The following is a 17,437-nucleotide window of genomic DNA, read 5'->3' as shown; positions in this document are numbered from 1 at the left end:
ATTCTGTACACACAGACATCCTTTGGATTCTCTCTTATATTGCAGCAGAGCATCACAGCATAAAGACTTTCCTCATGGACAGCTATGTGCCAGTGAGCTACTGCCACCTGGTGGTAGACTGACCTTCCTTTTTACCTATTGCCATAATTGATCAAGCAGGTGTTCTGAAAACTCAAGAAAGACCCCAGAGAATGCTGGAGACCAACGCTAATGGTTTACTCACAAGACATTTGTGAATGCTCACATTACTGTGCTGCCAGCGTAACTCCCTTTGTTTCCGAAGGAACAATGTTTTATAATTTCATGTAGGTAGCCATCTTGGTTGGCAGTCGAAGAGCAAGATCCTGGTCCAGTAGTACCTTAAAGACCAACTAGATTTCCCAGGTATGAGCTTCTGAGAGTCAAAGCTCATACCTTGGAAATCTAATTGATCTTTAAGGTGCTCTTGGACCTAGATCCTGCTCAATGTTTTATAAGTAATCAAGGAATTTAATCTTCTGGTTGATGGCAGCCTTTCATTTCTCACAAGCAACATTAATTCCTGATTTACTGCGAGAGAAACTGAGCAGAATGTAATTGTCCAAAGCCAGGCTATCGTGACATCAGAACTCAGGTCTAAGCCCAACTTATTGTACTTTGCAGTGCTTGGGCTGCTTCTACACAGAACTCATGCTCCACTTTCTTGCTATTTTCTCATTATAAGTATATAGCTACAGTGTTAAAACACTGCAGTAATGCACTGCAGACAGAAAGACAGCTGGTCGTGAAGAGAGGGGGAGTGGAAGGCTTGGGGGGGGGCATGCAGAAGCTCCATCACCTTTACAAATCCCTTTGCATTCATAGCAGCATTGAAAGGAAAGAGAGGAACTGATGCCGTGTGGAAGCACCCTTGGACTCTGAAGTTCTGCAGAAGTGGACCAAACAGCACAATCCTCAGAAGAGTTACTCCTATCGGAGTAACTCTGCTTAGGATTGCACTGAAAAGGTTCCATTCTGTTTCACTAGTTAATAAAGCAAAATCTAGTACCATACCTATTTATCCATCTATGATTTGCATTTATTTCACAAAACAGAGTAATAACACCTGCTGACAAATTATTGGATAGATTAGAGAGATGTGCCTTTTTTACCTGCCCAAAATTCCAAGGTCTTCCGTATATATTTTTTGTTGATCCAACATAGATATAGCCGGTATCATTGAGAACGTACTCAGCTCGTTCATCATCATTAGGCATGAAAACAGAGTCAGCTAAAAGCAAAGACATGAGAGCATCACTACCTTTGTCAATCAATTGACAGTCTGGCTGGAGAAAGACACTCTCACAGCTGGATGAACAAGGCACTTATGGCTCTCAAAGAGCCAGAGACTTTGGCAGAAATACAGGTAAAACGAATGGACTAAAAAAACAGACTTTTGTATCAGCTCGTGTCCCCACTTCCCTGTTACAGATGTAGATACCAAGACACTGGCTACCGTTGCCAAATATTAGTCAGTTATATTTGTTTTCTAACATTATTCCGATTACCAAATGTTAAATTTCTTCTTGTTTCAGGGCTAACCTACACATTATATTGTGTGGGGAGGGAGGGATATAAACAACAACAACAACAATAGAAGAAAGTTATTCATCAACGGTAGCTACAAGTGAAACTTTCAGCTAGGCATTGCTGCCATAGAGCCAAACAGTCTATTAAGGTTTCAGTAAATCTAGCCCCCAAAGGGCCAGAAGGCCCTTTCTTCATTAAATGTAAGCAGTGATAGGAAACACTTTCAGGATATGATAGTGATTCCTTCAAGGCCAGGAAAGATTGTGTGCGTGATGTTTCTGAATGTGTAGTTCAGGTCTTAGAAGTGCACTGGTTCAACTGAGCTTTTTATAAATTGTCGGAGTAAGGGTGAGGCAGTTACTCTCCTCAGGGAATGGCTTCCATGCAGGGTGTGGACTGAGGCCTTCTCGTTTCTTACTGCTCCTCACTTTGAGGGGAGGGGGAGGGAGAGGCAGCAAATATGAAAGCAGAAAAAAACAACGTATGCTGGTTCTTGGGACGATTTCTTTTGAAAAGACTTCTGTTGCCATTTTATTTATTTATTTATTTATATTTCAATTTATATACCACCCATCCCCAGGGGCTCTGGGCGGTGAACAGTTAAAATCGATAAAAACAAGAACTAAAATCAATATACAAACAATAAAACAAATTAACAAAGTGCAGTGGTGGGGAGAACCCTCCCCCACCCCAAAGGTGGGAGGCCGACATGGCACCGCCCCCTTCAATCACTGAATGCCTGGCGGAACAGCTTTGTCTTACAGGCCCGGCGGAACGTTAATATGTACCGCTGGGCCCGGGTTTCCATTGACAGAGCGTTCCTGGGGCCAGGACTGAAAAGGCCCTGGCCCTGGTTGAAGCGAGGCGGGCTTCCTTAGGGCCGGGGACCACAAGTAAATATTTATTCGCTGATCAAAGCGATCTCTGGGGAACGTACAGGGAGAGGCGGTCCCGAAGATATGCTGGTCCCAACCCACTCAGGGCTTTAAAGGTAAGAACCAACACTTTGAACCTGATTCGGAATTCAACCGGAAGCCAGTGCCGCCGCATTCTGGACCAGTTGTAGTTTCCGGATCAGGCCCAGGGGTAGCCCAGCGTAGAGTGAGTTACAGTAATCTAGCCTGGAGGTGACCGTTGCATGGATCACTGTAGCCAGGTCCTGGGGTGTCAGGTAGGGGGCAAGTTGCCTGATCTGACAAAGATGGAAAAATGCAGACTTGGCAACCGCCGTGACCTGGGCCTCCATCGATAGGCAGGCATCCAGGAACACACCCAGACTCTTTACCACTGGCAAAGTTGCCAGTGGTGTCCCATCCAGGGCAGGGAGCTGGATCCTGACATCTGGCAGCCCCCGTCCCAGCTGCAGGACCTCCGTCTTCACTGGGTTCAATTTCAGCCTGCTCTGTTTCAACCATGCCGTCACAGCCTCCAAAGCTCTGGCCAGATTGTCTGGGGCCGTGTCTGGCCAGCCGTCCATCAACAGAAAAAGTTGGGTGTCATCCGCATATTGATGACAACCCAGCCCAAACCTCCGCACCAACTGGGTGAGGGGGCGCATATAGGCGTTAAATAAATAAATGCCTGAGTAAAACTGTTCAGGTGGTGTGGTGATCCCTTAGCTGTCTAGAAACAATTGCAAATAAAACCAATAGCTTCCCTATGAGCAAAGCTCCAATTCATTATTGCTCTGTGCTTTACATGCTGTGGGAACAGAGCAGTTATTATTCACCTCAGTTCTCTCTTTTTTTAAAAATTTTAATAACATTAACATTCACCTCAGTTCTAACTATTTATGCACTGGCTATTTGCATAGAGTGCGTTCAGCAGGTTGGTTGGTTATGTGTTCTATTTATTTATGTCATTTATAGTCCACCTTTCTCACTGAGATTCAAGACAGATCACACAGTGTGAGTTAGTACAGTTCATTTCAAGGACATTTCAATATACAATGTAATAGAGTCTCTACATACAAGTTTGCAAAGATTTAAAACCAGCCAAAATCTAATACAGAGTTGAAGAAATGCTGGAACAGACCTTAAGCAATTCTAAGAACGATACAGTGGTTTCAATGGAAGCAGCAGACCTTGGAATGGAAAGCAGTTGTCTTTGAGCCACACAATGTAGTGACCTGGACCTATCCCAGTCCAGCCATTTCCAGTGAAAAGAAAGCAGTGAAATACACCGAAGGGCCTCTATGAAAACGAGGCCCTGTTTAATTTGAGTCAGGACTTAGGACAGGGACCTGTTTCCCATGTGTTATTTACTTTTGAAATACATTCTTCCTTAGGCTTAAATGGTGATTATATTGTCAACAGCAACAAAAATCAAGGGAGCCTCAGTTCAATATTAAAATATTTTACTACTTCTTGTGGGATCGTCTCACATTATAGAACTGAATCAGAAATGACACCTTTTTAGGCTGTGTTGATTACCTTTACACCATGGGTTGAACAAAACATAAATACATCTCTTCTCAGGCTGATAGATATTAGGCCCAGTTTTCACATTCAGAAGGTATTTTCCAACAATTGCATCTGCTGGACTGGTCACAACGACCAGGCACTATGGAAAACACAAAATCATCATTATCATAGCACCACAATACCATTTCGAATAAAGGGGACATCCCCATTCCTCTGCGTCAATGGGAGTGGCACATGTAGTGGAGGAAGAGGAGGAGGAGGAACTCGTAATCCATTCCGGGGAAATGCAAGCAGATGGTGAAAGCAGGGCCGAGTATGGATCTTTGTGCCCAGCAGGCGCACAGCAGTCTCTTCTAGCATGCAAAGACAAGTAGTCACGGTCTGTGCTGCTGAGTTCGTTTTTCATTATGTTTGACTGCTTTGTCCCTTGGCTGGGACAGCTTCAAGAAAGCCACTAGATCATTCCATAAGAAAAAAATTATACAAATGTAGCTTAAGAAAAAATTATTCCAGCCAGCCAGTATGGTATAACGGTTAGAATGTACTACTAGGGTCTGGGAGACCTGGGTTCAAATCTCTACTCTGCTATGGAAACTTGCTGGGCGACCTTGGGTCAGTCACTCTCCCTCAGCCTAACCTACCTTACAGGGTTATTCTGAGGATAAAATGAAAAAAGGGGAGAATGTTTTCAGCTATGCTGGGTTCCCACTTTGGGTCAGCCGCTTTTGGGTGCAAAATAAGAAAGAATATGTTATTGTTCCGGTAGAAATATTGAAGGACTCACAAATTCCTCTGAAGAAGCTTTACTGTGAAATGCATACAGGATTCTTTACCTGAACAATGGAGTATTCTTCCTTGATTTGCACCACTGGCTTTTTGCCTGTTTCCTTATGTCTGAGCTTGGTGTGGCCCTTTCATCTTCTCCCTATCCGCATAATGGTGGCATCTCACTCCAAATCTACAGATGACCTCTCCCAGCAGTTTCATGTAGATGTTAAATAGCACTAGGGATAAGATGGACCCCTATGGGACCCTGCAGCATAATTTTTCAATGTGATTTGTATCTATCCTCCTCCACACACACCCGCCCTGCAAGGAGCCCAGGGCAGTGTATATCCTTCTCCCCTCAACTAATGTGTCCTCCTACGAATCCTGTGATGTAGCTATGGCTGAGAGAGAGTGACTAACATAAATTCCCCCAGAGAGCTTGCATGGCAGAGTGGAGATTCAAACCTGGTTTTCCCAGATCCTAGTCCGACACCTCAACCTCTACACTGGTGCTATTCCAGATGACATACCTCCTTCCCGTTTGTTTGACGGATGGTGGCACGCCAGCGGTTAACCTCCTGTCCTGATCTTGCATTTAAGGATAAAAGAGTCCCGCTCGATTGCTTTGGATTTTCACCTAGAAGAATACATGTTCATAAACTTTGTTGTAATCCACCCTGAGCCTGCTGATGTGGGGAAGGCGGAATATAAATAAATAAATAAATAAATAAATAAATAAATAAATAAATAAATAAATAAATAGAGGGTAATGTTGCAGTATGTCAGAGAATAGCAGGAGAGCAGAGTCTTCATTTGTAGTGTCTATTCTGAAACAGCATGTCCATGAAATTTATGGGTGGGGTGAACAGTTTCTCAGTTATCTATTTTGTTACTTTATTCTTTTACAAGCAACCAAGCCTGTTGTGTGAACAATGGGCTTGGGAGGAGTGTGGCACTGTGGCAGGCTTCTCTGCTGAGGCCACCGTGATGGAGAAAGACAGCAAGGTGGGCCTCCCTGCCGCCTCTATGGCTGCTGCGGGGCCTCCAGAGGGCTACGCTGACTTGTCGGGCCTCCCTCCCACCTCTGCGGCTGCTGCTTTTCCAGGCTTGTCCGTCACCATGTTGCTGACGACTCACTGCGCCTGTGCCAGGATAAAAAGTGAGTCATCAGCAACACAGCTTGCCAAATAGACTCCGATACTGAGGAGGTGCAAGAATGTCTGCATTAGCCCCAATATATACATTCTAGTGCAATATCGTTGCAAATAGTTGTCTATTTAGCAGAGAAACTAGTATCTGCTGCAAAATCCCAAGAAACTCAGTAAAACAACAGGGAAAAAATCAAGCTTCTAGCCCTTACGGCTGTTCAGACAATGTGAAAGAAAATGAAGATGATGAAGCAGCAGCAGCAAGTGGGGAATCTGCTACGATATCAGTGGAGCCTTATAGAGCTGAGAAAAGTAGTCTGAGAAATGTAATATTGATACTTTCTTACACGGTTTGACCCTTGTGTGAATACATTTGTACAGTCTGCTTCTGGTTGTAATGTGGAAACTATGAAGAGAAGGAATATATATTCTCACCTTGATACACTGTAATTAACCCCAAAAATGTCATCTTACCAATAGTGAGCTGCAGCGTAATTTTATCCTGGTCTTTCAGCTCTCTGCTAAAAGTCACCTTCAACTGGAATTCATCCCCACGTCTCACAATCAGACTTGAGTTAGTGTAATCATTGGTGTGGTGGAGACGAGTATTCTGATCTCTGAGGAAATCAACTCCAACAGACTTCAGAGGACCTCCTGGAAATTATAAAGATTGGATGGGAGGGAGAGAGAACAAGCAAGACTTTTTTTACTAATTATTTATATAGCTATTTATATCTCCCTTTTCTCCTCAATGGGGACCCAAAACGGCTTATTTTCATTCATATCTTTCATTTTTGTTACCAATTCCAAAAGAGACTTTTCGTTGTTGGATTGCTCTGTATAGTTTTATTTCATTATTGTTTCTTTCTTTGTTTCCAGCTACCTTGGAGTTAACTGTATGGGGAAACAGGGTAAAAAATGCCTTAAGTAAAATCAACATGTCATTACTGGTAAAAGAAGACAAGAAATGACAAAGATGCCCCAGGAATTTTTGTTGAATGCCAATTTTTTTTGAAAAAAAATAGTTTGATCAAAGAAGTGGAATGGCTTCTTCCTAAAGAAAAGGAAGAAGGAATTACTACAGACATTGTTCTCTGTTAACTAAACATAACTGAGTAAAGCCAATGGCAGGCTGCGGATTGCAATTTCCCCTGGCAGCGTAAAAAATGTAACTGAAGGATTTCTTCTTTGGGACTGATTATACCAACCTTGCTTTTCAGAAACACACAGTCAGCATCAAACTATTACATCAACAAAAAGTTTATCTGACATCCTGCTTAAGCAAATTTCATGAGTTACTTAAAGCATTTTGAATCTTTCTGCCAACATTGGTAATATGTGAAAGATAAAAGAAGAGTCTTAAACATATTTATCAGGCTTTAAAAAAACAATTGATGGTCAAGCAGGTAGCTGACAAAGGGAAGTTTGACTCTTGAATGCTTATACCCTAGAAATTTTGTTGGTCTTTAAGGTCCTACTGGACTCAAATCTTGCTTTTCTACTGCAGACCAGCATGGCTGCCGACCTGAAAGGGTCTGCTAGATTCAGCAACATCCACCTCAAATGCCTGCCAAACAAGTTTGCAGTGTTTTTTTTTAACCTGCGCAGGCATGAAAATAAAGCAGACATAAGTACTACTTAGATGAACACTACGTTTTAAAACGTTTAAAAACAGTACGTTTATTTATGACTGATGTAACTGTCTATTTAAACAACTGCCTGCCTAGCGGAAGAGTGGTACAGCAAGGAAGGAGAAGAACAACTCAGCTGGGCTGTGAGACAACGGGGCACATGCGCGAGAAGCTGAGTGTATTGCACTGTACTGCAGGGAGGAATACCGTGAAGAAACCTGCCAGTTACAAGCCTGTCAATGAACAATCCATTGGAAAATTGGCTCCCTGTTCACTACTGTCCAACAGGATATAAGCTGGATTGATGGGTGTTCGAGCATCCCCAGTTGCAATCTTTAAAGCCCTGGGTGTTCTGTTGTCACATTATCCCAGAGAACTCCTCTACACACCTGTCAATGCGCTGAAGTCATCAATGGAGCCCTAAATGCCTCCAATGATGATTTCAGTTCCTGGACAGGTGTATAGAGGAATTCAGAAGTATGGTAGGTGGATGTGTGAGAGAGGACCTCAACAGTGGAGGACCTCAACAGCAGCACCATGACTTTGGAAAGCCCTCCTAGGGGAAGTCTGCCTTGCATCATCTCTACTGCCAGTAGACAGAGACAGTCGTATTTAAGAGGTGTTTGTTAAGCTGGACTGTGTTAACTTCAACAATACCGATTTATGTCCTTTAAATGTTGCAGTACCTGCATTTATTGTCAGGATTGCTTTTGGCTGTCATTTGAAAAAAAAAGTCTTTGGATTTTTATGGTGCTTTAAACTTGCCATGATTTTCCCTGGAGATCCATTCCAGGACAGAAGGCTGGGATGTAAATGCTCTTAATAAATAAGTCAGATAGGGCTCACACAACTCTAGGAAACAGACTGTCTGAGCTCACAGCATGTACAGGCAATTGCATGTAAGGACTCACAAAGGACAGCTTTATGATTTAATGGGTTGCCATTATAATGTTTTCAAATGTTAACAAAAAAAGTCACAATAGAGGACTGTGATTAAACAAGTCGCAAATAAAAAACTCCAGGAAGCATTCATAAGAAGGTACATTTGAACTTGCTTCAATTGCCAGGTAATAGAGCCGCAGCTAGACTGTACTCTGACTAAAAATGTATGAATGGGTTTTGCTTTTATATGACAGAGGTTTCAATTCACTTTTGTTTAGTTCTGGAATCTGTTTTCAAATTCAATGCAGTGGCAACATGGCCTTTTGACTTCCCAAAGCAACAAGTTAAGTCAGCTGCTCCTTCCATTCTCTTTTGCCAGCAATGGCTAGTCACCCCTCCCTTCTTCCTCCTCTAGTGGCTCCAGAGATGATTGGATTTTTCCTAATGGCATTATCCCTGGGAAGTATCATCACATCCCAGATGGTGCTACACTGAAAGAACTAGCTGCTCTAAGAAGCCAGGCCAAAACTACTGCAGCCAGGATTAATTTTAAGGTTTCTTTGCCACTATCATGGCAGACACTTGAGGGGCAGTACATAATTGGAACACACTTCGCCATTCGTAAAATGTGCTGCTTGGTGTGTGAGCTTATGCTTTATGTCATGGTTGAGTCTTAGGTACTGGAATTAAGGCTTCCTATATCTGGAGCTATCTAAGCTAGTTTGGTGTAAGAGCAGCAGGACTCTAATCTGGAGAACCAGGTTTGATTCCCCACTCTTCTGCTTGAAGCCAGCTGGGTGACCTTGGGCCAGTCACAGCTTCTCAGAGCTCTTTCAGCTCCAACAACCTCACAGGGTGATTGTTGGGAGGATAATAACAACACACTTTGTAAACCACTCTGAATGTGGCATTAAGTTGTGCTGAAGGGTAGTATATAAATTGAATGTTGTTGTTGTTGTTATACACCTGGGACTGGGTGACACCATGTTCAAGGCACTGCTTTCAGGCAGGTTGAATTACTGGCCCTCCTCTTTTGGCAAATTTAGCAATCCATATGGAGCTATAATTCACAAGCTGAAGTCCACAAGAGACAGAAACACAGTGGCATGAGACCCGCAGTCTGTTCCAATTTCACAAGGATGCAAATTCCCTTTGACAAACTCAGCGTGCCCCTTTGCATGTGGCTGACATGAATGCAGTATCAGAAAGACTGTTTCCTCCTTAGATAAGCAGCTTGGAAACACTTTTTAAGTTCACGCGGTAGGCTTCCACTGTTAAACCCTGGCTGCTTGTAGCCATCTCGCTTGCAAATGCTATCTAGGCCTCAGTTATATTTACAGACTGGCCACAATGATGTAATTCATTCATTCCCCTTCACTTATGTCATTTGTATTCTGTCTCAGAACGCTACCGATCGAGCATTGCTGAAGAGAAATAAAGCCAGCATTGAATGGTGAGGTGAAAGCATTTTGCACGTGCTTCACTGCAGCCTCTTTTTCACATATTCTAGGCAGAGCAAATAGGTTCAGTAAACCTGATGAAAAAAATGCTGCTTCAGCCCTACTTGCAGCTGACTGTAGAAATGGAATGTCCCAACGTGGAAGCAGATTAATGCATAGACCTCCCAGGACCATGCACAGCACTGTCTCCGTGCAAAGCATCTCCCGTGTCCTACATTTTTACCATTAGGCAGCATTCAGCATCAGGATCATAATGCTCCATTAATTCGGGGACAGTCTGCCTGAAAGGCACGTGCTCCATGAATGAGCTACAGCCCTTCCCCTACACAGGTACCTTCCCCTGATATTGCAGAAATAGTAATAAATATACATATAATTGACAAACTACCAAATCATTTCTCCCTTTTTTGCTGTCAGTGCCAGTTCATGTAGTTAACCTTAAATTTAATATTTGCATGGCAAAGCCATTGTCAGACTGCTTCATGATGATCCAAATTAGTATTCAGGTTGAGTTTACACATGCATGTTTGTCATTCAGGCTGCTTCCACACACTTTGGATAATGCACTTTCAATGCTCTTTAATGATCATTTGGAACTGGGTTTTCATGCGTGAAACACAAAATCCACTTCTAAAGGATTGCTAAAGTGCATTGAAAGTGCATTATTCAACATGTGTGGAAATGGCCTCAGTGTATAGGGGCTTGGGTTATACCACTTCCCCTGTAGGTGGGTGCTCGGACTCAATGTTATTCCGTGGTGGTGGTGGAAAGTGCCATCACACTTATAGTGTGACTTATAGTGACTCGTTTTCATGGCAAGAAACTAACAGAGGTGGTTTGCCCTGCCCTGCTTCTGCATAGCAACCCTGGACTTCCTTGGTGGTCTCCTATCCAATTACTAACCAAGGCCATCCCTGCTTAGCTTCCAAGAGCTGATGAGATTGAGCCAGCCTGGGCTATCCAGGCAGCGCCGGATCTACGGTTGCCCACGCCCGGGGCAACCTTCGCCGGGCTGTTTTTTGCCCGCGCTGCATGATGACATCACTTCGGTGACGATATCACGCAGGGTGGAGCAGAGGCAGCATACGGGGCTGGGAAGCCGCTGTGCCATTCGCCTCCCTGCAGGCGAATGGTGCTGGTGGCCTCGCAACTCTCCACGCTGCTTTTGCCTGCCACGCAGGACAGGGGGCGACCGGCTTGCCGCGCACCCCCTGCCCTACAGGGCAGGCAAAAGCAGCACGGGGGGGGCTGCGAGGCCACCCGCGCCATTCGCCTGCCCTGCAGGATGGGGCAGCCAGCTTGCTGCAGCCCCACAGCCAGCTTGCCGCGGCCCCACAGCCCCCCGCGCTGCCTTTTGCCTGCCCTACAGGGGTGCATGGCAAGCCGGCCGCCCCCTGTCCTGTGGGGCAGGCGAAAGTCAGCGTGGGGGGCTGCAAGGCTGCCCGTGTTGCTGCCTGCGCCCTCTGGCAGCCGGCCTTTGCTCCCGGTGCCCCCTCCCTGGTGGCGCCGGGGGCAGACTACCCCCCCCTGCCCCCCCATCGATCCGGCCCTGTATCCAGGTCAGGGTGTTATTCCATACCCCCCATTAAAACAATCTCTTTAGACAGAAAACATTAGAAAGAAGGCTAAACTAAAACCCTTCTTTGTTTTCCTATTTATTTTGTAGCTCACTGGTCTCCTCAGTGTGGATCCAAATCAGCTTACAAAGAAGCACAAATATAATAGAGGCAAATAACAGCAGCCGCCGCAGCTACAGCAAGAACAACAAAATACTCGCTATGAATCCATCTCCTGGTCTGGTCTGAGATCTACTGGGCTGGCTCATTCAGGGCCACAGGCTGTGAGCCAAGGGCCAAGAGCTCAGCTCAAGCTACAGAGGTCACGCCTCTGGCTGTGCCCAGGCTTTAATACCTAAAACAGGAAGGAAAACAGCAGCTCAGGCCAGGTCTTATGCAGCGGGCGTATGTCCAACTTTCCCCTTCTATGGGAAGGGCATTCCTTTTTTTTTTTAACTTTTATTAACAGGTAACAAACAACAATTCAACAAATATATGCTTGTATATACAGATTTGAAACTATCAGTTGTAATGACAAGAACATAACGATACACCGAAATTCTATGGTAGTTAGGTGAGATATATAGATAGCTATAGTGTGAAATAACCAGAGTTTGTTACAGTTTGTAAAATTTTTGATTTCGGTTGAAGCTTTTTTTCTTCTATATAAGTAAAAAAGGGAAACCATTTTTCAGTGAAGTTTGTTTCCTTAGGAAAATGTTCAGCTCTATATAAATCATCATTTACCTTCTCAAGGATAGTTGTTCCATGTTTTTTTAACCAATTCTCAATCGTCAGTAATTGATTTACTTTCCACAGCGTTGCTATGACGCTTTTGGCGGCAACAAAAAAAGATGCAATAAGCTCCCTTCTGAGTTTCGGGATTGCTAAATCTTCCCATGGATCCAGGAAAATTATTTTGGGGTCCAATGGGACTTCATAGCCTGCAATTGTTTTGATTTCACCTAGTACTCCTTTCCAAAAGTTAGAAATGTGATTACACTCCCACCAACAGTGGGCATAGGAGCCTTCTTTTCCACAATTCTTCCAACATAATGGGGATAAGGATGAGGAGATCAATGATAGCTTTTTAGGGGTTAGGTACCACCTATGAATGATTTTGTATGTCTGCAATTTCATTACCTTTATATTTGAGTTGAAGGTATAAGAGGACCAGATCTTTTTCCACGTGGGGCTCGCTTGATCATTCCACAATCTTTATACCATCTGGTTTGACAGTTTAGTTGCTTTTTGTTAGAAAGGTTTAATAAAATTGTGTATAGTTTAGCTATTGTTCCTTTTTTTGGAAAGTAGTGTTGTTTAATAACGTTTCAAATTCCGTTAATGGTTTGTTCATTATCGCTGGAAGGTCTATCTTTTCTGCCATATTTTTCAGTTGCAGATATTTATACCAGTGCAGTTTTTGCTTTAATTTGTGTTCTAATTCTACTTTCTCTAGCAGACCTGTTCGTGAGGCAATATCTGTTAGTTTAGTTATATTCCCTTTTCTTAAGGCTGCGCTGAAGGAGATATCATTTCCTGGCTGGAACCAGTGTTGCCCAAGAAAGGAGGCATATCTGGATATTGTAGGGCTAAATTTTTGCCTCTATTGGTCCCATGTTTTTAAGATTGGCATTATCATTTTGTTGTTGTAAACACACTTTGGACAGTAGGTATTCTTTCCCCAGATTACATCACCTCGTGCCACTTTGTTTAATAGGGCTTGTGTTATCAAAACCCAGTCAGGAGGGTTTTCTAAATAGTACAATTGCAGGAGGTTTACTAGTCTTGTTGCTGATTGGTATAGCATCAGGTCAGGGTAGTTAAAACCACCATCTGAGGTTTTTAATTTTAATGTAGAAAACGCTATCCTAGGGTGTTTACCTTGCCATAGGAAATTGTTGAGAATAATTTGCCATTGAGAAATTTGGAATTTAGGTACTCTGATTGGGATCGCTCTAAGTGAAAAAAGGATTTTTGGAATGAGAAATGATTTAATGAGATGATATCTATCCATCCACGAGAGCTATAACTTGCTAGAAATTGCGACTTTGACTGATTGACAATGAGGCCTGATATTAGTCCAAATTCTTTAGGAAGGGCATTCCTTTTAATGAAAAACAGTCATGTGAGCCATTGTCCACAGCTCAAATCAGCAGTCACAGGCTTTCATATTGCTAGGCTGTAAACATTCATGAGAATTCCTGCAAGGCAATCGTCCTGAATGAAAAATTGCGCATTGTTTCCAATGTGATATTTAAAGGAGAAAGCTTCTTATCAAGCGATCAACTTGCATGTGTGAACCAGTTCTCTCTATACTGCTAAACAGGTTGGGAAAATGGAACAGTGGGGCTGAACCCCTGCTCCACATGTGCTATTGTACTGATTCAAATTGGCCGCTGCATACACAGGTGTTGGGGAGAACCCACAACTCATGACTTTTACACAGGGTGGGGACCCCCAGACCCAACCTGTGTACTCCATAATGTTTTAATATAACTTGAATTTGATAAAAAACATGTCCAGGGATATTGAAAATAATCCCTAAACTAGCCTTTATGGCTTGTTTCAAACCACGGATTATCTTGAATTAGAGTTTGTTTAGCAATTTTGGTGGGGAAGAGCTTGGGTGCATCTGTTCAGCAAGTGCATTTGAAGACATCACACAGACACATCATTACAGGCACAGTCCATTCAAATATTTTCTTTCCAAACAATGTTAAGCTTCTGCAATTATGAAACAAATTACAAGGTCAGGACACCCACTAGATTCCACAAGACCAGTATCACTAAACGAGTCTTATCACTCTTGTTTCCTGTACAAACTTATTGAGATTACTTGCCACGAAGCCCTGAACAAACTTGCATAGCCAAAGTTTGTTCTGTTGTTTGAAGAGGGCTTCCACTTATGTTTACCAGGTCAAATCTCTCTGAATCAAAATTACTGACAGGCGTAGAGGTTCAGAGATGCAAAAGGTTAAAAAATGAAGTTTAAAAAAAATATTACTTCCTGGACATCGAGTGGGTAAAATGAAATAAAATGAGACAAAAAGGAAAGTGCTAATGTGGTCATGGAGTTACCCATGGAGTTACCCATGACCTGCTAGTGCCTATGAGTTAATTGTAATCTGACTTTGCAGGTGTGAAGGGTTGACTGACATAGCGCCCCTCTGCAAAGTATACAGATTTTTTAAAAGTACATTTATTTGAATCTTGTCTGTGGAATTGGGGTGAAGAATTCTTTTTTCAATTTGAACATTGAGTTATAACACTAAAGGCAGACTGTATGCACATCAGTTGATCCAGGAAATCTTTTTTTTTTTAACGTTCTCTTTTTTTTAATGTACTCACTCTTGCATTATAGCTCTTGTCTTTAAGGAAAAAAGAGATTGAAACGAATTTTGGCTGCCTTTCTGCAATATGCAGTTTATCCTCATAAATCTCTGAGAACGTAGCGCCAGTCTTAGTAATGTGTAGGCTGTTTTGTCCCATCGCTGACACTTGATGTTGTGTTTCTTCTCATGACTGATATTCAGTATTGCTTATTTATATGTTGCCACCTGATGCTGTGTTTATTCTTGATATTTGATGCTGTTTTGAGTGTACAAATGTCTGTCTTACTAGCAACATTCTAATTACTAACATCACTTTTACATTTTGGCCTCTAGTATTTGCTACTTTTTTCTTTTCTGTATCCACAACCTGCCATCTGCAAAACAGCAATATTAAATCGTGACTCTAGTAATAAAAGTTGAGCAAATCACCCACTTTTCCACATTAAGGTTTCATGTTTGGGCCCCTTGTGGTGTTAAGAGCTTCCTGAAAGGGCAGCTTTGATGTAGGAAACAGTGCAGAAGGAAACAGTAAAATCCTCTGACCCGGCCGGCACCACTACCCTGATCCAGTCCCCCCACCCCGCACCAGAACCACTGAACCTACTTTACAAGGACATCTCACATCTTGTTTCATGAAACCCTCTGGGCAAAAGAAGGAGTTTTATCAGACCCCTGAAGGTCTTTAACAGAAAGTTTTCCTGTTGAAATTGCTTTCCCTCCAAATACTATTAAGGATGCAGAAGCCCTAATACTGTTTGGGTCATGAGCTCTCCTGAGGAGACTGTGAGTGACATGAAACCATTAACACGTTGCATAAAATTATTAAAAGGAATACCGGGGGGGGGGGGGAGTGACGTGATTACAAGGGATTTTAACCCCTTCCCTCATTTTTTCACTGGGTGAGAACTTTACAGTGCAATCCTATGCAAAGTTATTCTAGTCTAAACCCATTAATTTCAATGGGCTTAGACAGGAGTAGCTCAGCATAAGGATTGCACTGATACAGCACAATCCTAAGAACATCTACTCACAGTCAGAAATAAGTCTCATTATGTTCAAATGGGCTTATTCACAAGTAAGTGTGCACAGGGTCACAGCCTCAACCACTGAAATCAATATGATTAAAAAGTTATGAGTGCACCTTTCATCGGTGTAGTGCAACAATTTCAATGCAAATAAAACTATTAAGAACTGTTAGTCATGCCGATAAGCAACAGGGAAGTTTACAAGCACTTTACTCAAGATCAAATTCCACAGCACTTTCAGTGGCTCTCTCACCTTCTACAGCAATATTTAAACAATGGACACCAAGTACAATGCAAAGCAGAAGAAATCAGATTTCATGTTTTATTAAGAAATGATGGGTTCTAGGTCTAGTACAATCTTATAAAATTGAGTGCCCATTCATTTTAGTGGTAGATTCATAATATCCCTCAACAGTTTTTACAGTGTGCGTTTCCTGGTTTTGTCACCCAATAACAAAAATGCAAATCCTTGGACTTGTTCCCTGTACTTACCAGCTGCCTGACTCATGGTCAGTCCTTCCAGGGCTTTGTTCCTGTTCAAATGGCAAAGGTAACAGTGGCTTGGAGAATGTGTTGCTGAAGGAACTTGCTCCTTTTATCAGATTCTTGAAGGTGTCAGACTATACAGCGCCAAAGGGGTGGGTGGTGTTTGAAAAGAGGGAGTTGGCGCGAAAGAACGGCTTAAGCTTTACATTGGACATAAAAAAGCCCTTAAGTAGCCACAAGACATGAATCAAGTGCAGCTCTGACAGGTTGCTGATCCCAAATACAACTGAAAGCCACAAATATTTTTCACTCACAAGTATATGGATTATGGGTGGAGTGAAATGAATACATTCTGAAGAGCTTTAATGGTTGAAGTTGCAGGGCTCCCCCACCCCCACCTCCATTCCAGTCAGCCATGAAACACTTCAGAAAGATTATGGACCTATCAAAACAATTCTCTTCAGTGTCAAGGTCTGTATAACTCTGCCAAACTGGGACACATCCCTGTCACAGTTACATATCCACTGCCTCCCTTGTTCCTTTTCTCTGTGACTTCCATGAATTCTAAAGGCAGCCATTCTGATGGTTAAAATAATGGCCAAAAAAATAATTGACTGCCATTCATTTTTCACTCTGTACTAGTTAACAAACAGATGGTTCTTTCCTCCAGTTTGGTTTTTGATCAGTTAACATCCAAATGAACATCCTTACTTCTACATGTTTCCCAGAGAGGCAAATAGCAGGTTGGGAATACACAGTTTAGATCAGGAATGCGGTTTAGGGGGGGGGGAGATTAAAACTCAGTGCTAGTAGTGGCCCACCAATCCAGTTGGCTACCCTCTGGCCACTTTGAAGACATCAGGAGACCAGAAGTGTATTCCTAAGCAGAATACACTCTTCTAGCACATCGACTTCAGTGGACTAAAAAGCTGTAACTCTCCTTAGGGTGGCCCTGACCAGGGCTCTGCCTTGAAGTTGGCTGGCACTCTAAAAATGTGGCCACCTACCTTGCCATACCCTAATAGCTGTCACCTGCTGTGTTGATGGTAGAGCACATCGTGCAGTTTGGAGCCACCGGCCCATCTAGCCTGCACTGTGGATCCCAACACTCACCGGGATCTTGGGCAGAGGTCTTTCCCACTCTGAAACTGTAGGTGCCAAGGGCTGAATCTGAG

The 17,437-nt window shown here is 43.0% G+C and overlaps 1 protein-coding gene across 1 annotated transcript in view; it reads right to left on the bottom strand.

Annotated features, from left to right (window-relative positions):
- TGM4 (transglutaminase 4) overlaps window positions 1-16,359 on the bottom strand; it is a 34,367-nt gene extending 18,008 nt beyond the window's left edge. Inside the window, exons 1-5 of the mRNA XM_054992161.1 lie at window positions 16,269-16,359; window positions 6,362-6,541; window positions 5,270-5,376; window positions 3,981-4,110; window positions 1,131-1,249 (exon numbers count right to left, since the gene is read on the bottom strand). Coding sequence (XP_054848136.1) covers window positions 1,131-1,249; window positions 3,981-4,110; window positions 5,270-5,376; window positions 6,362-6,541; window positions 16,269-16,284 — 552 coding nt within the window. The 5' untranslated portion in view covers window positions 16,285-16,359. The remainder of the gene's footprint in view (window positions 1-1,130; window positions 1,250-3,980; window positions 4,111-5,269; window positions 5,377-6,361; window positions 6,542-16,268) is intronic.
- Between the last annotated feature and the right edge of the window lie 1,078 nt (window positions 16,360-17,437).

The sequence above is a fragment of the Eublepharis macularius genome, chromosome 11 (genome assembly GCF_028583425.1).
Source record: "Eublepharis macularius isolate TG4126 chromosome 11, MPM_Emac_v1.0, whole genome shotgun sequence".
In the NCBI taxonomy this organism is placed as follows: Eukaryota; Metazoa; Chordata; class Lepidosauria; order Squamata; family Eublepharidae; genus Eublepharis; species Eublepharis macularius.
The sequence above is the reverse complement of the archived record's forward strand: the minus strand, read 5'-3'. Positions and strand labels throughout refer to the sequence as shown.